Source organism: Mesoplodon densirostris, chromosome 3 (genome assembly GCF_025265405.1).
Source record: "Mesoplodon densirostris isolate mMesDen1 chromosome 3, mMesDen1 primary haplotype, whole genome shotgun sequence".
NCBI classification, from domain to species: domain Eukaryota; kingdom Metazoa; phylum Chordata; class Mammalia; order Artiodactyla; family Ziphiidae; genus Mesoplodon; species Mesoplodon densirostris.
Window position 1 is genome coordinate 36901865 of NC_082663.1, and position 21353 is coordinate 36923217.

General features: G+C 40.4%; 1 protein-coding gene across 4 annotated transcripts; it reads right to left on the bottom strand.

Moving 5' to 3' along the window:
• Positions 1 to 817: 817 nt before the first annotated feature.
• HMGCS1 (3-hydroxy-3-methylglutaryl-CoA synthase 1) lies at positions 818 to 20533 on the bottom strand. 4 transcript variants are annotated; one of them, XM_060092858.1, is made up of 11 exons: positions 20401 to 20533; positions 15385 to 15445; positions 10272 to 10729; positions 9823 to 9948; positions 9132 to 9296; positions 7114 to 7279; positions 6131 to 6301; positions 5195 to 5301; positions 3942 to 4067; positions 3552 to 3715; positions 818 to 2584 (listed from the first exon to the last, which is right to left on the bottom strand). In XM_060092858.1, exons 3-11 carry the CDS (start codon positions 10717 to 10719, stop codon positions 2495 to 2497), a joined length of 1563 nt encoding a protein of 520 aa, XP_059948841.1. In that variant the 5' UTR covers positions 10720 to 10729; positions 15385 to 15445; positions 20401 to 20533; the 3' UTR covers positions 818 to 2494. The 4 variants fall into 4 exon arrangements, with proteins under 4 accessions (XP_059948841.1, XP_059948844.1, XP_059948842.1 ...); XM_060092861.1 differs by having other exon boundaries at positions 20347 to 20455; XM_060092859.1 differs by lacking the exon at positions 15385 to 15445.
• Between the last annotated feature and the right edge of the window lie 820 nt (positions 20534 to 21353).

The window sequence follows — 21353 nt, forward strand, 5'->3', positions numbered from 1 at the left end:
AGCTGATCAGTACTAGAAAACAATCTGGTTTAATTCCCAAGTCATACAGTCCTAAGAGTTCACAGGGATTGAGATTATCTAGTCCAATATTACTGCCAATGCAGAAATTCTCTCTGTAAAACCTCTGGAAGCACCAGCAACCCGAGACCCTCAGGCTGGAGGCTCTAGATGGCAGTTCTATATTGGCTGTAAAATGTGCTTTTAGTGTTTAATTGCCAACCCTTAATCTTACGTTGTTTTTAGGAAAACACAATAACTCTCTTCATAAATATTTATAGTGAAATTCACACATGCTTAGCACCCAATTTGGGAGTTAATTTCTTTGTTTGAAGTATAAGAATGATAAACCATCAGTATAAATTCCTCCATACTAGACAAATAGCTCCTTGAAGGCAAGACCATATATCTTGTAAATCTTTATTTCTGATGGAAGCAGAGTACCTTGCTTATATCAGGTCTGCACATTTTTTGAATAATGAATGAATGAATTAGTGAATTAATGGACTGAAATGAAATGAATGACTGTATTTTAAAACAGCATATTAGCTGATTTCTTTTTTTTTTTTGCGGTACGCAGGCCTCTCACTGTTGTGGCCTCTCCCGTTGTGGAGCACAGGCTCCGGACGCGCAGGCTCAGCGGCCATGGCTCACGGGCCCAGGCACTCCGCGGCATGTGGGATCTTCCCGGATCGGGGCACGAACCCGTGTCCCCTGCATCGGCAGGCGGACTCTCAACCACTGCGCCACCAGGGAAGCCCTATTAGCTGATTTCTTGCCTAAACTGTTAGTTCAGGAGGGAAAAAAGAACACTCAAATATCTGAAATATTTCTCTAAAACTTTATTCAAAGTTACTCACCTCCCTGTTACTAAGGTGTACAGTTTATGCTGTGTGCCGTTATTAGTAGACCTGCCCATTGCCGGCAATGGACTTTGAGAAAACCCATTTCCTGACACCCCAAAAGTTAAATTACTCTTTTCAAAACATACCAAACTCCCAATACTTGCAGAAGTATTACATGCACCATTTCCCCATCAATCTTTAAATCTGAACTTAAGTTATTAATCTACATCCGTGGATGTTAAAATGAAGTCATTTTAACAAATTATGACTGTACAAATCAAAACATCACTAGCTAATATTAGACAAAGAGTATTTTACAAACACTACATTACATATTACCTTGCAATCTGAAACTTACATTTTATACTTGTGTAAGTTTATTTTAGATAACTGAAATGTCACAGAATTCAATGGCAAAGTTTAAAAAATTTAGTTCTGTACATTAGTTCCAACTATCTCTATTTTACAATCTATAAGGCTCATGTCATAGTTCAGCACCAAAAAGATCTACAAAACTGTCTAACCAGTCTTCTTATTTATTCCATATGATGGTTTTTGTTGTTTTTTTTTTTAAGGTGAAAGTCTGAGAAAATGCTTTATATATCCTACTTCCAGACCTTGAGAAGTGGGATACTTTTTGGCTGGTCATACTATGTAAAAACTTCGGTTGTACCTTTTAAGTTTCATTGAACAGATACAAAAACCAAAATGGATACTTACAATGTGAGTTTAGGTTGTCAGTCTTTAAGTTGAATTTATAACACTGAAGCATCAGAAATAACCTAATAATAATGCCCTGCCCCTATCCTCCCTTTTTGTTTTAAATTTTTAAAAGGCAGCCATAAAAATGTTTTATTTATTCTTCAAAATAAGGTGCAAAGAAGGATTGCAACCACCAACTTCCTCATACACAACTCCAATAACATCTCAATGTTGTTCCGCAAAATACACCCTGAACTGAGTCAGGAGCAGACCTAGAGCTACATCCATGTTTTCTATACCAGACGTCTGCTCAATGCCAGCATCTCTCTGTTCACAGAGGTCATTACAGTAACGCATCACTGCTGGCCTGGATTTAAAGCAACGGTTTTTAGAACTAGTGTAACTGTCCCAACTCTTCTCCTTCTTTAGGATTCATAAATTCTAGAAAAAGTATGTCTGTCTTGCCATTTTTAAACAGGGTTTGTGCATATCTCATTAAGACCACATTCCTTAAACCAGAAACTTTTTCCAAAAACCACAGGAACTTTCAGTAATCTTGTTTGTTCAAAGTATAAAATTCTTATGTGTTTAAAAAAATTAAAATTGGAGACTAGTACCGCTGCTTTCTTCACCAGAAGTGCACGATTCATCACACTACATTTAAAAACTAAGCTTCATGCATACAAGTGGCCAGAGGGGTATGAAGTTTTACAGAGCCCTTAACATCATTCGAGTACATTAAGCATTGGCTAGACCACAACAGGAAGCATGTTAGGAAACTGAGCAAAGAGACTTTCCCAAGAACACGATAATTTTCCAGGCTCCATGTCAGTCACATAAAAATTTAAGCAACATGTAATCCTTTAAAATTGTCCCCAGACAACCCATTCCCCCAACCGTTCCCATACATACCCCCCCCACCCTGAAGTCCTCCACCTCACAAAAGTATCTTAATGCTCCCCGTTACTGATGACAGCTGCTTCAGGTTCTGCTGCCGTTGCAGGGAGTCTTGGCACTTTCTTAGCAGGGCTTGGAATATGCTAAAATCAGAAGAAAAGAGTTGTTGCCTCTTAGCGTTTTCTTTAAGGAAGAGTCAAGTTGCTAATTAAAGTTCTAATAGGAAAACTGATAAGAGGGCAACTTTAGAGAGGCTTATGCTCAATATATATTCTATATAACTTTTCATGGAGGGAGCTAAAGATCCATTCTTTACTTCATGGTGAATTTATTATACAATTATCCATGTAGCAAGAGAGAGGAAGGCCACGGAGATCCACCATACCCAGTATTTCACTTGTCACATCTTGTGTCTGCAACTCAAACACCTGTGGTTTGACTTGCTACCTCAAGGAGCAAGACTATGCATTTAGCAAATTTGTGATGAGTGGATAAGATTAATAACTTCAAAGTTTTTAAAGTCCTCAGTTTGAAGCCTGGCTCTGACCCTGGTTAAGTCATTTAACTTTTTTCAGCCTCATCTCTAAAATGGGCACAGTATCATTTAAGTCAAGGGGGTTCTTATAAGGATTAAATTTAAAAATTAAATTAAATTAATTAGAAAATGAAAAAAGGGGCTAGCATGTAACAGGAATTCAAATCAGCTATTTCTGTTCCTTCTTGACAACTGGAGACAGATTAGACAGTGGGCTGAGAGAAGGGATGTGAGGGGCTCAACACCCTGCCCCTACTTCCTCTCTCACCAAGACACATACCACAGGTGAGCCTTCTCTCTAGATCAGTTTTCCTTTAAATTCTGGTATTGTTAACAAAACCTCGTATTTACTGTGCACTTAAAAATGCGAATCATTTAACTGCAAAGCACTTTATACAACTGGAAAATGGCATAGCTAGAATCCAGTACCAGAGCCCTGGCTCTGAACCACTCTGCTTCATTGACATTCCTTTAAGTTGCTAAATCTCAGTTAGATCCCCTAAGCCCCGAGATCTGGGGATGGAAATTTCTTACCCTGTCAAAGCCCAAGACCAAACACAACGAGCTTTCTTTACCTCAGTTGCTGCGCTTGAATGCACAAGCCCTACGCCTTCATCCAAAGTGTCATCATTTGGAGAGGGGCGCCGAGCGTAAGTTCTTCTGTGCTTCTCATCTACTCGAACTAGGTACCATGTTCCTTCAAAGAGGGAGTCTATGGAACTCTGGGGAATATAGCTGACTAAAGGAAAGGTGGAGAATGTGAAAAATTAGTTATGACATACAGCTCATCTGGTAATAAAACTAAAGATAAAAGTTGCTATTTCCCCATAATTTTCACCAACATCAGGTATGTACCGAATACCGCCTGGATATCTGGACATACTAATCTGATACGTAACATGTTTAATGTTATTAGAGCCCTCCAATAGGCTTCTGGGTATGTATTAACAATTTAATATTTTTACCCAAGTGATGAGTGTCCTCTCGGAGCTTCATGTTTTCAGCAAAGACATCTGGTGCCACGCAAGTTCTTGAGTCAAGCCTTGATTTAAGATCACATAAGCTTGCTATTATTTTATCAAGAGCAGACCCTAAAATAGCAAATAATTCCAACGTTAAAAGACTAAAAATAGCATGCCCCAAAGCCTGAACAAAATGTTGCCAAACGAAAAAAACAACTTTGCATTTTTTCAGAACTACTGGCTATTGTTTAGTTAAAAGATAAGCTGTTATTTATTTGGCACAGCTTCCGTTGACCTCTGACTAAGCGTTTGTTCCGTATCGGCCAGCAGACAAGCTAGGAAACAGGTGGGATTTGAAACTATAAATAACTTGTCTACAGTCAACCTACAGTACAGTTTTAGAGTAATGCCAAGTCTTCCATCAGTTTTTCTCCATATTTTTGCTCCTCCCTGCTCAGGGAAGGCACAAAAGTGTCCTTAAATACAGCTAAGACCATACCCTTATAAACATTAGACAACTCAGTAACTAATTAAAGTTCTAATAGGAAAACTGATAGAGGGCAACTTTAGAGAGGCTTATGCTCAATATATATTCTATATAACTTTTCATGGAGGGAGCTAAATATCCATTCTTTACTTTATGGTGAATTTATTATACAATTATCCATGTAGCAAGAGAGAGGAAGGCCACGGAGATCCACCATACCCAGTATTTCACTTGTCACATCTTGTGTTTGCAACTCAAACACTTGTGGCTCGACTTGCTACCTCAAGGAGCAAGACTATGCATTTAGCAAATGCCAACAACAAGAAATGACCTGGTATTATTCACTCATATGATCAGACTCAATCATTGTTGTGAAGACTCAAAAGCCACCTGCCTTAAATAGGTATACTTCCCTTTCTCTACCTACCTCCCCTGGCTACATATCCTTTAAAAATGAGATAAAAGAGAAAATAAAGTTACTTGCCAAAGAAGGAAAAGTCACACTATGTCATTAAAAAAAAAGAAGTTTCAGCTGATTATACATTTTTTTTCTGACTTGGAAGGAAGGAAAGATATTCTGACTCAGACATAATCCTGCCCTTTACCCAGTTAAGGCAGATTTTTGGAGAGTATGTTGAAAGAAGTAATGAAGATTAAAATGTCATAATCATCTACGGGACAGATTCAAGCACTCACTTGAGAAACCTGCTAAGTCAACCTTACCACAGTAGGCTCTCAAGACATTCTTGTTGAAAGACTCAGCATGTACCTGGTGTGGCATCTTGTGTAACTTTGAGGGAGTACAGAGTGGCAGCTAGACCAGAACCATAAGAGAACACTCCAATCCTCTTTCCTGCCAGCTGCTGAGGTGAGTACCTGTGTAGGAGGGAAAAAAACATTAAAAAGTTTAACTGATCCAACTACAATGGGTGGAAAACCACGAGTTGGAATAAAATTCATCCTAAGCCTAGGGATCTAACCTAAAGCTTTACTATTACAGTAAGCTGACTGAAAACAAGAATTCTCATCTCTCTGGGAATGATGGGGTTTTTGAAAGTTATCATGTCCTAATATAAGTTATTTGCCAACTGGGGTTCAACTGTAGGTCGAGAATAATAAAACCAGGACTTCCCTGGTGGTGCAGTGGTTAAGAATTCACCTGCCAATGCAGGGGACATGGGTTCAAGCCCTGGCCTGGGAAGATCCCATATGCTGCAGAGCAACTAAGCTCATGCGCCACAACTACTGAGACTGTGCTCTAGAGCCCGCAAGTCACAACTACTGAGCCCACGTGCCACAACTACTAAAGCCCACACACCAAGAGCCCGTGCTCCACAACAAGAGAAGCCACCGCAATGAGAAGCCTGCGCACTGTAGCCCCCACTCGCCGCAACTAGAGAAAACCCGTGTGCAGCAACAAAGACCCAATGCAGCCAAAATAAATAAATAAATAAATTTTTTTTTTTAAAAAAAGAATAATAAGGCCATGAGAACAATAGCCAGGAAAGCAAGTATGAAATTAAATACTCTGGAATAATTATAGCCTCATCCCATATCTCCTTCAAGTCAATAGACAATAGGCTAGAGAGCCTGGAAATAAAATACCATTCTGCGACCTGCCACCAACATGCCTGACACCAGATCTGGTCTTAGAAATCTAACATCTCCGAACAAGGGGAGTGAATCAGCAGAAATTTATACTTACTGTGCAAGAACAGAAGCAAGGGAGCCATACACTGAAGATGTGTACATATTTCCATTTTGATTTGACACAAGCAAAGATGCCTTTGTTTTCTGATTGAAGAGTTCTGAACTAGCCTTCATAAATGCCTTTTCTACATCTCTATCGAAGTAGGTATCTTCTAACTTAACATCCCTGAAAGATTTAGAAAGAAGAAAATCTTGCAGTATTCAAAGACTGTATTTTTATTATATTACTTAGTGGACCTAACTATAAGTGTGTATGATTCTGATTTCCCATTTATTAAAAACCAAGTAGCAGTATGCTAATTGCTAGGTAAGATATAACAGTTGTACATATATGGTCCTTTTTCTGAAAGGTTTTTTTTTTTAATCAAATTAGAACAACATAATTCTAATGGGTTAATAACCCACTAAAGCTGTCATCACCAAACAGAATATACTACTATTTGAAGTCCATAATAATGTCCATTTAGTTAGAAAAGTCACATTATAGGAGCCAAGTCTTAAAAAGTTGAATAGAATTTTATCAGAGGGAGAAGAGACACAGGAAAGGAGAAACAGAATGAGTTTAACAGGTATAGCATACTAGGAGGCCCTAGAAGTGGGGAAAACGTGGAAGGAGTATGAAAGCAGATGTCAGCAGTGGCTATGTGCAGGATGGATATGGGCACAAGGGCTTGGGAGAGGCAGGGAGAAGAGTTAAGAGGCTGCTGTATAAACACAGGCACTTGTGGGGCTATGTTATCATGGTGACAATGGCAACAGATCTGAAAGGAGGAAATCAGAAAATCTGAGTAGAAATGACGAAAGAATTCATGTAGGTAAGCGACCCCCTCTCTGGGACTCAGCTTCTTCATTGATTACATAAATACGTTAGACAAGATGACTTCTCTTGACTAAAATTTTCATGTCTGTACAAATATTGGTTTAACAGATATAAAAAATACTCTCACATAGAAGGGAAAATATCATAATTCCTCTTACCCAAAGGCTTCCAGGCCACTATAGATACTATTTTTATCTCTGTTCTGGTCATTAAGGAAATCATTCAGCAACATCCGAGCTACAGATTTCTGAACCAGTTTACAATAGGGTGAGTGGAAGATCATGAAACCAAAATCATTCAAGGTGAAATCTCTATCATTTCCCTCTGAAAGAGAAATCCAAAGAAATTATGAAATTCATTTAAGCCACTAACTTTTTTTTTTTTTTTTTTTTTTTTTTGCGGTATGCGGGCCTCTCGCTGTTGTGGCCTCTCCTGTTGCGGAGCACAGGCTCCGGACGTGCAGGCTCAGAGGCCATGGCTCACGGGCCCAGCCGCTCCGCGGCATGTGGGATCTTCCCGGACCGGGGCACGAACCTGTGTCCCCTGCATCGGCAGGCGGACTCTCAACCACTGCGCCACCAGGGAAGCCCTAAGCCACTAACTTTTGAAGTTTGATTTTAGAACAGGGCTGGGATGTTTTTATATCTTTAAGCAGCAACCAAAAATACACTGTATAATGAAATATCTCTATATTTAAAAATGTTTATCAAAAAGACGTCTAGAAATAGAACAATACACACTACTGTATTACTGGTTTTCAAACTGAACTATCACAACCCATTAGTGGGTTGTGTAATCAATTTAGTGGGTCAGGGCCAGTATTTTTTTTTTTTTTTTTGCGGTACGCGGGCCTCTCACTGTTGTGGCCTCTCCCGTTGCGGAGCACAGGCTCCAGACGCGCAGGCTCAGCAGCCATGGCTCACGGGCCCAGCCACTCCGCGACATGTGGGATCTTCCCGGACCGGGGCACGAACCCGTGTCCCCTGCATCGGCAGGTGGACTCTCAACCACTGCGCCACCAGGGAAGCCCCAGTATTTTTTTTTAACCTTAATAATTAAGAGGTTTTTGTTTGTTGGGTTTTTTTTTTTTTTTTTTTTTTTTTTTTTTTGCGGTATGCGGGCCTCTCACTGTTGTGGCCTCCCCCGTTGCGGAGCACAGGCTCCGGACGCGCAGGCTCCGGACGCGCAGGCTCAGCGGCCATGGCTCACGGGCCCAGCCGCTCCGCGGCATATGGGATCCTCCCAGACCGGGGCACGAACCCGTATCCCCTGCATCGGCAGGCGGACTCTCAACCACTTGCGCCACCAGGGAGGCCCTTTGTTTTGTTTTTAATGAAACAGACTAGAGTAGAAAATAGCAAACTGTATAACCCACAGCATGGGCAGGAAATTTCATGACACTTCGGTTTCCATTTAACTGCACATACAATGTAAAGTATACTTTTTACTGTGGGTCCTAATAAAAAGTTAGAAAATCATTGTATTGTTAAATACTGGCAAACAGTATGATATTTTACATACTTCAAGAATGCTTCTTATGCAAAGCCACTATGTTACCTAATATCTGTTATTGAATATTATTTTTACCCCTCTCTCACAAACCCTATAAAGCAAAGTTGGACTATGGAAAAAGCATACTTTATATGATATTGTGTGTTTTAATAGCATTAATTCAAATACTGTCCTTCTCAGTACCTTAAGAACTTTCTCAGGGTTAAAGATGGAGACTGATGATGACACTAAAAAAGCAAGTATGAATTCACAGGTCAAGTGCAAAAAGACTATGTGGGCAGGGGGATCACTTCGGTATAATTTATTTTCATTAGAGTTTTCTTCGGATCACAGTTGCAAACTAAAACCTTGTGAGAATACCTCTCTCAGAATATGTACAAAATTCAAGTTACTTTCTTTTACCCTATTTTTGATTTTCTTACTGGGGGTAAGTCATCCTAAGTATTTTTATAGAAATACACTACATTTGGAAAGTCTACCTGTTCTCTTAAATTACACATTCCCAGAAACTATGGGAAGACTATGCTATTTGGTGGGTGAGAAAGAAATGGTTTAAGGAGACACTAATGAAGGATGCCCAAGAAGTAGTTTCTCACTAAAGACAGTCAGCACATTATACTGCCCTCACCAGATACCAAAACCAAGGAAAATAGATAAAGCCCACCTTTCTGCCACTGGGCATAGATCTTCTTGCGGTAGACAGAATAGCAGCGGTCTAATGCACTGAGGTAGCACTGAATGGATAGTTTTCCATCCACTATAGGATATTCAGAAAGCATATCAGGCTTGTAAAAGTCATAGGCATGCTGCATATGTGTCCCACGAAGTCCTATTAGAACAAAAAAGAAAGAGGCCCATGTATCTCTGACTTCTGATGTATGTTAGGAAGCATATTGCATCATCTGGGAACTTCCCTTTAATCTAGTCAACTCACTACTCACAGAATAGAAGTCACAAGGTGAAACCAATATGTAATTCAAATGAAACATAACAATATCCATGGACAGGCCTAAGACTCTTTTGATATACAACATTTTATGCAAGTTTCATATACCTAACCAGGAGATCATAACTGCTCTACTGAACTGAAAACAAATTATTGTATGACTATGGGTAAGTTACGTCTCCCAGTTATTACTTAAACCCTACTTAAACCCATTTTACTCCTCTGTAAAGTGGGGATGACATCACTTACCTCATACAATTATTGCTATGAAGACTAAATATGATAATACATAAAGCACTTAGCAGGTAGTGCCTGCATTTAATGAACACCAAGTACTAGCTTCTATTTTTGTTTTCAAATTTCTCAGCATATTGTACAAATAAAAAAAAATGCTTTCCCAGACACTCACCTCGTTCAAAAATTAAAGGAGCATTAGGTCCAATTAGCATAGCAACAGCTCCAACTCCACCTGTAGGTCTAGCATTTCCTGTGGCATATACAGCAATATCCCCTGCAACTACCATGGCATACCGTCCTGAAAAATATTTTGTATTAGTATACAAGAATGTGATCAACACTCTAAACATCATACTTAGAAACTGAATCTGTTATATTTTCCCAGAATATCCTTTCCCCATCTTTGGTAAAGAAAAAAAATATTCTGACTAAATTTTGATAGATAATTTTGCCTACATGATAAAGGTAACCAATTCATAATTCAGATAAGCTGAAAGTCATAGCTAGCTTTCTGAACATGTTCAAACAAGCATAACTGGTAAGTTTGCATATGGCATTAACTAAAGGTCATTTGGGCGTTTTCATCTTCAAGGAGTTTCTTTGGAACAATATGTAACATACCATCCCAAGAGCTGGACTCAATCCAGTTAACAGCATTGAAGACAGCAGCTGTGCCTCCATAGCACGCATTAGTTGTGTCTATTCCTTCTATATCTGTATTCCCAGACTCTTCAAAGAGCTGCATCAAATTCGTCTTCACTGACTTTGATTTGTCGATGATTGTCTCTGTTCCAACTTCTAGCCGCCCAATGCAATCATAAGAAAGGCTATTTCTCTCCATAAGATTCTGGACCACAGTCATGCAAAGAGAGTTGATATCTTCTCTATCTGTGCAGAAGCCCATCTTGGCCTGGCCCAGGCCAATAGTATACTTTCCAGCATCTACACCATCATATTTTTCCAACTCTGCTTGATCAACATATTGAGAAGGAAAATAGATCTCAAGGGCAACAATCCCCACATCTTTTGGCCAGCAGGCTTCTGCGTTCAAAGGAAGTGACCCAGGCATGGTGAAAGAACTTTAGAAAGAAAAACAGAAAAAACATTGCTGTAGATTATAGGTTGCAAATTGTCAAGTTCAAACTTGAGAAATCAACATTGAGATTTTCATTATCACCTAAAGTATTAATTTCTAAGTTTAGTTTACTTAGGGAGTCAATTTTAATATGTGGAAGTAGTAATTATAGTACGATAATTATTAGTAGTATGATAATTATTCTATAATGGAGTTATTATTAACTCCATTATTATTTAAAATTATCATCTTTTAGGGACTGCCCTGGTGGTCCAGTGGTTAAGACTCTATGCTTCCCCCGCAGGGGGCAGGGGTTCAATCCCTGGTCGGGGAACTAAGATCCTGCATGCCGCAGGGCAAGGCCAAACAAAACAAAAAAATTATCATCTTTTAGAAAGGCTTGCAATTTATTCAGAGCTGGATATATTTAGATTTAAAATATGATTATTAGAAGTAAAGAAAACTCAAATAAGATTCTTCTATGTTGTAAAGAACTATAAGATAAAATACAATGACAATTTAGTAATATGGCCCACAAATCAGAAGTCAAGTATCTGATCTATTCCTGGCCCCTCAAAAAGTTTTTAAAAAGTCATTCATTCATTTATCATAGGTATATTGGTTATTCATAGCTATTGACTTTATGGGACTTTAAAACTGTTAGATCAAACAATATTGCAGTCCCTATTGATCTAAACAATACCAGTAAGTAGAAAAGCCACACTGTCAAGTCTACCATAGCAATCTACTCAAGGCCCCTGCTATTATAATCCCAGCTTTCCAAAGAAGCCTCCACCCAGAACCCAGATGATTAAAATTTAAAGCAAAGGCAAGTTCCTGGACCCATAACAGGTCAAAAGTCAATATGCTATACTTTCTACAGCTGGTGTATAGGCAATAAATGATCATAAAATCACAAAGTTATCACTTAGCTTCTAAATCAGGCAAAAAAAACCCCAAACAGATTCAAATTTGAAAACTGATAATCCACACATTATTTGTGTGGCATCTTAGATAACACCTCTTAAAACAACCCTTTCTGTTTTAAAAAGGGCCTTAAAAAGTTGGACTGTTGCCACACTATAAACTAGTGTCTAGATTTATTTACCAACAGGAAAAATAAAAAAGTGCTAGCCACTCAAGAGTGTTGCTATGGCCTATGGGTAAGTCACATAACCTATCAGAGCCTCAATTTCCTTAGAGGTTGTATCAATCAGAAAAAGAGAAATTATTCTAGATATTTCTAACAGAGGAGGATTTAATACAGGGAAATGGTTACCAACTTGTTGGCTGGGCTAGAGAAGCAAAGGGGAGGAAGGTGGCTACTACCCAGACCCCATGAGCTCACATTCCTACTGAGGCTGCCAGAGCTCCTGGTCCCAGCACCTCTGCTGCTGAGTTAGAGCCAAAGCCCCTCACTCTTGCTGCTGCTGCCACTGACAAAAGGCAAATCCTGTATCTATGTCATTTGTCCTCTGCCACTCTGCCAACTCAGGTGTAGCATTAGGGATAATGAAATTACAGGCTATTGCCATAGTGCGTTGCTAATTATTGAAATCTTGAGAAAATATCTAAAGCAGAGAAGCTGTCCTTAAATCATGAGATCTACCTTAGCCCGCAGGTTATCAAGGTATGAGTATATTAAAACCTGAGAAATAAGCACCTGGAAATATAATCACAAGATCTAAGTCAAAGGTCTTAAGAAAATCTTCCTTCTAAATACAAGAATTTTTCATGAAAATTTTGTTTCAATTATTCACACATATCCTGGGTTGCAACTGTGGATTCCTTACTGAGGGTCATAGTCAGAAAAGTTTGAGAGTCACCATTTTACAGTCACTGGCGCTCTGTGGAGAATGGATCTGAGTTAGAAGCTGATACAGAAGCCCATTGAGATGTAGGTCATGAAATAGATCAATTATTACATGAAGAGTAAAGGAACAGCTTCAAAAAAATATGGAAGCAGAAAATTGGCAGAAATTGTGACTGACTAGATAGTAGGAAAAGGATGAAGTACTGAGGATGACTTCAGATTTCTAGCCTCCACTGTTTTATTTCTTGACAGAATCACTCACTGTCAGATACACAAGTGAACAGAGAAGCACCTCTCCACTTTGTCCTATCTTTCCCCTGTTCCATGCAAACCCATCAATTTTATGATAATCTAAACTTTGCTACACGGAAGTTGAAATGAAGACATAAAGGGACTATCTAATATGTCATGAGGCAGATTCTAAGTTTATAGTAAAATAGGTTAAAGTCCTCTGCATAGTCCACAGAAAAAAACTCAACTAGTGTCAAAAACAAAAACACAGTCCATATACTTATAGAAGAACCCCTCCTACATGCTACCCTTTAAGTCACCAAAGCAGAGGCAGTAGGATCAACTACCTTCCCAGCCTTTCCCACAAGGTTAACGTTTACATTCTTTTCAACTCTTCAAACCGCTCTAAACATGCTGAGGACAGTATAATTTTCCCTGGCTGGCCCAACAGCTTGCAGTGCTGTTGGAAATAAAATGGACAAATATATATATAATCTTCTGAAGATATAAACCAGTTTATGAAAAGCCAGAAAGAAGGCTTTAATTCCAGAATTACTCCATATTTGCCATAATCTAACTAGCTCTTATCAGTCACTGCTATATGGTACTTACTAAGTAAGGTGTAACTCTATTTTTAAGCCTCCTAGAGTTAAATAAGTGACTTGTTTCATTTGGGGGGAAAACAAAGGGAGCTAAACTAAAAGCCCATACCCATCAAAGCGACTCATGAAAGTGAATCATGACTCTGATCTTGATGTGGAAAAAATTTTTACATTGTCTAACTCAGTCAACATTGCTCGTTCTCTGAGGACTTTTGACAGCCAAGGTGTTTTCATTACATTCCTGGTAAAACACCATCTAATTTGAAATATTTACCTTTTGGTTGAAATTGAGGGAGAGTGAGAAAAGTAGAAAAAAAGAGGGAAATTAATACAGGGAGTAATTGCCTTCATGGCATTTTGAACAACAAAAAGATTGATATAGTTTAGGGTCTATAATCTTTACTTTTAACTCTCCTGTGTGCGCTCTTATGTTGTGCTCTCAAATGCTCTCTGAAGTAGGCCAGAAAAATTAGAAAAAGAGAAAAAAAAGGCCAGCTAAAGACCTGGTATGTTCACATTATAGCATTAACTTTAGTCAAAGAATGATATATTCTGGTTAATTCACTATTCTAAATATCACAAAAATTTTCTAAATAGAATACAGTTTAAACATCTGACAGTTAAAAAAATTACCTGCATGTATTCTTAATCTTTTGCTGATAAAAACAGTACTTCATGATTTTTCAGAGCATTGTGTTCACAATTAAAAAAAAAATCTAAGCAGGATAATGGGGATTCTGTATTTCCAACAAAAAGATGTAAATATTCTTTTTAAATTTCATCTTTAAAAAGGAAGAGAAAGGTACACTTTTACCACAGAACTCTGTAAACCTTCCAAAGCTATCTTCCAACAAGTACCAACAGAAGACTCCCAAGTCTGTTCTCCTAAAGTGAAGGCTCACCCCCACTGGTGGACAAAAGGAGCTCCAGGTCCTACTTCCAGAGTTGGCAAAGCAAGATAATATAGAAGCCTTGCCTTGTTAACAATTTCTGAATGCTTCCTGCACGGGAGGACACAAAAGGGACCAATATGATCCCCTGAGAATCTTTTAAATCTGTGAATGAAAGACAACTGGAGAAGGAAAAGGATAAAGAGAAAAAAAAAAGGCAAAAAAGCAGAGAAATCAGCTGACGATGCTGATGCAAGGGCAGCACTTACCTAGCTCCTCAGGGCTCGTCAGGGAGGGACTTCGGCATCGGTCCCCAGAGCCTCCTAACTGAGCTCTCTGCCTCCATCTCTCCCCTGTCCTATGCTAACCTTTCTAAAATGCACATCCGAGCTTTGATAAGATGCTATTTAAAACTATTCCAAGTTTATCCTCTATTATTTAAAGTCAGCCTCCTCGCACTAGAAAGGCGCTTCTAGAAAGCAAGAAATGTACCCATTCGTCTTTGTGTCCCTAGTACCCAGCCCAATGCTTGGCATATGATGGAAGCTGGATGTTGAATAAATGAGACCCTACTAGCCTTCTAATCTAAAATTACTAACAACCATAGGAAATCATAAAACTGAAGCATGAAAAAAGCAGACTCATAAGAGGAGCTCCATAGTAATACAAGAAAGCAATAGCTGCAAATAATTAGATTATTGGTTCAAACACATTTGTAACCACTGTCCAATCTTACATAAACATTCAGTCTACAGCCCTGATGGATATCTTTCAAGGCTGTAATTCAGAAAGCACTATTGGCACACATGCTTACCTGTGATTGTTTCTGACTAAGCAGTTTATACGGTTCCATTTTATTATCTAGATTTTTTTCTCTTATGAGTGAACACTAATTTTTAAAATTAGTTTCTAGATTTTAAACATTAGTCTAATAAACACAAAATCAGACGGCTTCCTGAAGCATTATGGCATTAACTAATATTTAAAGACAAGGTATAATCCTATAATGGGTTTTAAGAATGTGTGGTGTACACAAATGGTTATTTGTCTTAGGATAAAATTAAATTTCCCCCTTCCATTAGAAAGGAACACTTTCCTTTAGCAGCATGACAAGATGCCATACCTGTGTGAGGGATAAAGAACGGCAGTCTCCAGGTCTGTCACTCTGTTTCCTCCTTCAGGCACTAGGAATTTCAAATAAGAACCTCTTTTAAAGTCATAAATCACCACACAAATTCAAATAATGACTCCAATTCAAAGTGAGTTAAAATAAACATTTCCTTGTCCAATTACATTAAGTAGAACAGAGTTTGACTTTGCTTAGAAAAAATGGTACTTAAAGCTTAAAAAACTTTTTTCTCCTTATCTTATTAGCTCTTACAGTGGTAGGTTCAGTCCTGGTAATGAACTGATATGAGTAGTTCATATCACTGATTCAGGCTTTAAACCAAATATGATGCTGGCAGAGTTGTAGTCTTCTTTACGAAATTAGGGTTTTCAAGAATTGGGGGAAAGGAATATAAATGAGTTAGTTGTTCTAGGCTAATAAAGTTCTGGAGTAAAGAGGCTTACACATTCAAGAGCTTGCTCTGCACTTGGGAGTTTGTGACTTGAACAATTTGTGCCTCTTTGAGCTTCAATTTCCTCATCTGTAAAATGGAGCTAATACCTGCCCTCCCAGTTCATTGTGAAGGATGGTTGAGAAGATAAAATATGTGAATAATATAAAGCATTTACTATTATCCTAGCTCTTAGTATTTTTCAAACAAAATATGTATCTTTCTAGCAAGACCTAATTATCTTCATTTATTTAATCTTACGCTCCTAGCTTTCAACATGGTCACTTTCACCTGCCCCAACCTTTCAGAAAGTGATTTTCCCCTCAGTGCTTGGTTAAAACGGTAGGTATTTGATATCAAGACCAAGGAGCATTAAGCTTTATCATCATTTAGATTATGTGGAAACAAAATTATGTGGAAACAAAATGCTTTGGAGCATTTTCCTCAGTCCACCTGTTTTGAAGGGCTGTTACTTCAGACAACAGTTCCTGTTTAACGCAAACAATTAATCACCTTTGTTCTCTATTTAATTGTTGGTGAATAGAGCATCCGCCCTTGCCTGATTAACTGGAGACTACCCTCAGCTGCTGTTAGCAAAGCTTTACTTCTTTTACCCGATTAGATCACTTAAGAGCTTAGAGACTTGGTTCCTTTCCCTTCATTAAGTTTACCACCCCCATCCCATAAATCGATCCTGAGGTTTGTGGGAAAAGACTTCCATATTCCAAAAAACCTCTGATTCCAGGATGATATATACATTTTGAGAAAATAACTTTTTGTTCCTTATTCTCTCAAATTATCCCTTTGTAATCTGCAAATTAAGCATTCCATGGGGACTAGTTCTCACTGGTGGAGGGGGGCGGGGACATGATTCCTTCTTAAGTGTTGAGACTATTTAAATAACTTAATAATATTTCTTCTTGAAACCACATTTGCATATGCATTTGACACTATTTTCATCAAGGACATTTCTCCTGAACTGCCAATATTCCCTCTTTCAATTTTGATTATTTAAATTGGGGAGGGAGGTTAGGTGGGAAGGCAGAGAGAGCAGGAGGGAGAAGGGAGAGAGAGAACTCCAGCGCACAAAAGAAAGCAAAGAAAGACAGAAGAAGAAAGAAGACTCACAGAAGACTGCCATGCTACTTAAGCTCTCAGGAGAAAGAGAGGCCTGGAGTCCAGGAAAGGAAATGGAGCAATAAATGCCACTTTGGAGAAGAGTCAATCAGAAAGGGATTAGGCTTTCCATTCTCTTCTGCAATTGCTAGGAGCGTTCTCTATCCTGACTAAAACAGCAGTGCCGAAGTCTCAAGCACGTCATCAGCTTATTTCTAACAGAAGGTCTTTTCAGAGCAAGTGATAGAGGGAAGCAGCGTGGCTCAGAAAGCAGTTTATGAATCACAAGCGGCTGGGCAGGTTATCACAAAGCATGTTTGGAGGAGACTCCTGAGCTGAAATATAGGCGTTTCGAGTTTGGCAAAGATTAAAACTGAAGAATGACAAGACTGTCTAGGGCCAACCAACTTTCTCCTGGGGTTTATTCAGTGTTCTGAATTCCTCTTTCTGGCTCCCTCGTTAGCCTTGATTCAAACAAATGGTCGGAGAAGTTCACCCAGTACCCATTTTGGTACACAATAAACCACAAGCAGTTACCTGCTGATCTTTTTCACTATTACAGGAGAGAAATCCAGGAATCCTTTTTAACTGAGAATGAGCCTTTCCTCCTTAGGAGCAAGCAAGCAAAACTACTGTTAGGAAAGCCTTGCCCACACCTGTACAACTCTGGTCTAGTTCCCTAAGTAAAAATCACAGACACCCTGCCTCCCCCAAGAGGGACTGATCTGCTTATCAGAGATTCTACTCATATTTCAAGGTCCTGTTTTAAGCTCCCTCTTCCAGGAAGGTTTCCTAGAGCTTTCTAATCAGGGCCCTGCACTCCTACAGCAGGTATGTCATTCACACCCACACTGAAGCCTTCATATTCTACTCTCAATGGAAAACTAGTTATTGGCAGTCTTCTTAAGAATACTGGATACTTAGCCTCCTATTGGGAGAAGGGCTATATTTTGATTCTTTTGAAATCCCTTTTAGACCTTGGAGTAAAGGGCACACAGAATTGCTATTTTTTGAGGGGCTGAATTTGGAGTTATAATTAGAGGGAAAATCTTTTAGATTCAAGTACTCAATAGCAGCAGCCCTCATTAGTGAGTTCTTTTCACTATCACTTTTAAGATGAGCTGCAGCACTAAACAGCGTCCAGAAGTTTAAGAAAATTGGCTTTCTACTGCTGCTGTTCAAAGCAAATGGTAGGTTTCAATTATTCCTTGAAAGACGTAAGGAGTTCAAATGGCATCAGAAGAGAACATTTGTCGGTCTTACAATCATTCCCAAATGCACACACGCCCAACCACGAACCCTGCAAAGATGAAGCCTGTGAGCTTTGGAAGATTAGCTTCTCCTCTACTGCTCTTACTACACTCAGTTAACAGCAAGTGGACATCACCACAAGCTAAGCATTAGGGTGACTAAATTATTAAGAATTGAGTCCTACCACCCTCATATTAGATTGGGTAACATGTTTTCAATCTAACATTTTTTATCTATATGTCTTGAGAAACAAAAATATCACACCCTTCTATGATATTTGGTTTTCTTAATAGCCCAGCATAAAATTATGACTCTATATCCCTTTCCAAATGAAACTAAATAGAGATTCTGATATATAGCCCATCAAGCTCCTCCATCCACAACCCCAATGCATCTCCCTGCATTCAGTTCCACTGACTTACTACTGTTTTAAATAATGCTAGGGTACCCAGGAAACACACATTACACCCATATTAGGGTTTTGCATTTCCTGTGAGAAAAGCTATCTAAAATCTCAATCAAAAAAAATCTCAAAATCAATCCCACAGTTAAGAGAAACAAGATGTAAAAGCACTCTGGAGGAATATTTAAGAAAAAAACAAAATGAAAAAACAAGGCCCAGGATTAGTCTAACAGATGACGTGGCCTTTTATGGCCCTAAGCATAATACCATTTAGCTCTCCCCATCGGAAACACCTTCTGAGAACTAGGGTTACTGACTAAACTAGAATTGAACTGAACTAAACTGGAACTGATTTACGGGCAAACTTACAAACTTAGGAGAGAGACCTACAAAGTTTAGACACACAGAAAAGAAAGCCTTTCTCCTTTCCCATAAGATATGCTATCCCTGCCCTCCGTATCCACAGGAAAATAACTGAAATTTTAAACATAAAGAACACAAACTGCTTAGATTTGGCACAGATACAGGTTAAGGACTTTCAATTAGCCTTCTAACAAATCTGTGCAATAAAAGTCCAAACTCCACCTCAGAAGGAAAAATCTGCTAACTATACGGGAACTTCCATTTGTCTCAAACTTGTCATTTACCTTGCCATTGTTTTTCATGATTCATCCCTGAAATAGAGCACATGTTACTCAGCAGCAGCCAGAACACATCATCCACTGCAGCAGTTTGGCAAGAGCATCAGCAGGAGGGAAGAGTTGCAGCAGAGGTGAGCAAAGAAGCCTGTGATGTGCTAAACCAAGGCCACAGGGCAAGCAGGACCAGCAGGGCCAGCCTCACTTTACCTGTTGTCCAAATCTCTCTCTCCTCCAGGGTGGGTCAGAGTAATTCTTTCTCTACCACTGGTCACGGCAGGACACACGTTTTTCAAAGATTCCATATACCAAGCTTTGAAATGTCCTTGGTTCAACCCAAACCTATTGTGGGTGAAGACCCTGTGCTTGCCTGCCCATTACATCATCATAGCAAGTCCGGCTGGTCCTGAGGCTACTGGCAGGAGGGAGATACGGAATTTCAAAACACCGAGGAAACCTATATATATATATATCTTAATGGGCATTAAAAATATGGAGGCGGGAAGGTGGGAAGCAGGAATCTGTGATATCTGAAGCAAGCACAGACCGAAGCAGTCAAGAGCTCAAAGTACTCAGCCAGGTTAAAGCACGGTTATGATGCTTTCTCGCACCTGAGCTAGGGACGAAGAGTAATGCTGCCCACCTCCCTTTCTCCCCGCAACTCTCTATCTGTGGCAGGAGGACACACCCCCTGCCAACCTACAAGCCTCCATCTAAGCGTGATCTTCCCCATCCTTCGGCGTCCACCCCTAAGCCAAGGCTCCGGGAACACCCTGACAGTCCAACTCCTTTCTCGTCCCCCCTCATGTGGCGCCCCCCTTCCCCTCAAGGCGGTCACAGCCACTCCCCTGGCACCTCCAGCTCCTATGTCATCAGAAGCCTAGTCCTCAATGCCCTCTCTCCTTCTCCCCTCTGCGACTCGCCTGCCCACATCAGTGGCCCCGGCCCCTCCTAGGACCCACCGCGGTCGGCCCCAGGTCCCTGATAGGGGAGGCCCTACACGGCCTCCGCTCACGGTGCCCCATCCTCCCGAGCTAAGTCCACGCCTCAGCCCAGACCCTGACGGAGCCGGAGCTCCTTCGGGCCTAGTCAAGGACACGGATCCGCTGGGCCCTCACCCTGATCGCAGGGCCTCAGCAGCCCAGGTTTCTTCCTCCACTCGGGACACTCACCGAAATGTGAGCGGGCGGTGGCCGTGGAAAAGGAACGACCAACGAAGATGCAGTCCACGGCGCCTCCCCTCCGCCACCAGTTTTATAGCCGCCGACCCACCAGACTCCGGCACGGCCCGGAGTCCGTGGGAGGCGGGACCGTGGCCCCAGTAGCCAATCGTGGCCGGCAGAGTAGGCCGGTAGCGCCCGCCTCCCAGTCCGGTTGCAACCAATCCGAAGGAAACTAGAGGCGGGCATTCGCTGGGGTTTTCCCTCGTGGCTGGAAGGGCGGGGGAAGGGGCGGGGTCACAGCCGGAGGGCCGAGGAAGTGGGGTGAGAGAGTGACGTGTGGTGGCCCGAGAGCCGGCCTACCAATGACAGAGCAGCGAGAGACGGCGAGAGCCAACGGGAGCGGAGTGAGAGGTTCTCCGGCCAATTGGAACCCAGTTAGAGGAGATGTGAGCCAATGAGGCCTCCACGTCCCACCACTGGGGAGAGATGGTCAAGTGAGAAGGCAAGTTGGTCCCTGCTGGAGAGTCTGTCAGGTTGCCTAGCAACCAGAGCTAGACTTCACCTGTAAGATTTCTGAAATACTTGATTTGAATTCAATCTTAACGTTTTCTAGTTTCCCAGAGCATCCAAGTGTGCCTGCATGACAAATTGGAGCAGAATACGTCACCAAGAATTTGTAATTTTGTAAATATTCTAAATACCAGATTTGCAGATACTCAATACTGTCACCTCTATACAAGCTAACTAAACCTAAAACAGGATGGTTTGGGATTAGACACCAGTGAGGAGGGTAAAGGGCCTTGCCTAAGCAGGGAGTTGGTCCTGATTCTAGGATTTTTGCTAGCCCATATATTCTGAAGGAAGGGGCTCCATATGGCCCATTCCCCGCTGTATTTTCTGAGCTTAATATGAGGTAGTTGTCCAATAAAAGGTTGTTGAAAGAAGGAAGGGGTCCCATAATT

What these genes read in the sequence shown, in the direction of transcription:
- HMGCS1 (XM_060092859.1), bottom strand. Translation starts at nt 10,719, where the DNA reads ATGCCTGGGTCACTTCCTTTGAACGCAGAAGCCTGCTGGCCAAAAGAT. An exon ending in TGAGTCCAGCTCTTGGGATG is followed by an intron (nt 9,949 to 10,271) that starts GTATGTTACATA and finishes AATATTTTTCAG; the next exon opens with GACGGTATGCCATGGTAGTT. An exon ending in TACACAAGATGCCACACCAG is followed by an intron (nt 4,068 to 5,194) that starts GTACATGCTGAG and finishes TTGCTATTTTAG; the next exon opens with GGTCTGCTCTTGATAAAATA.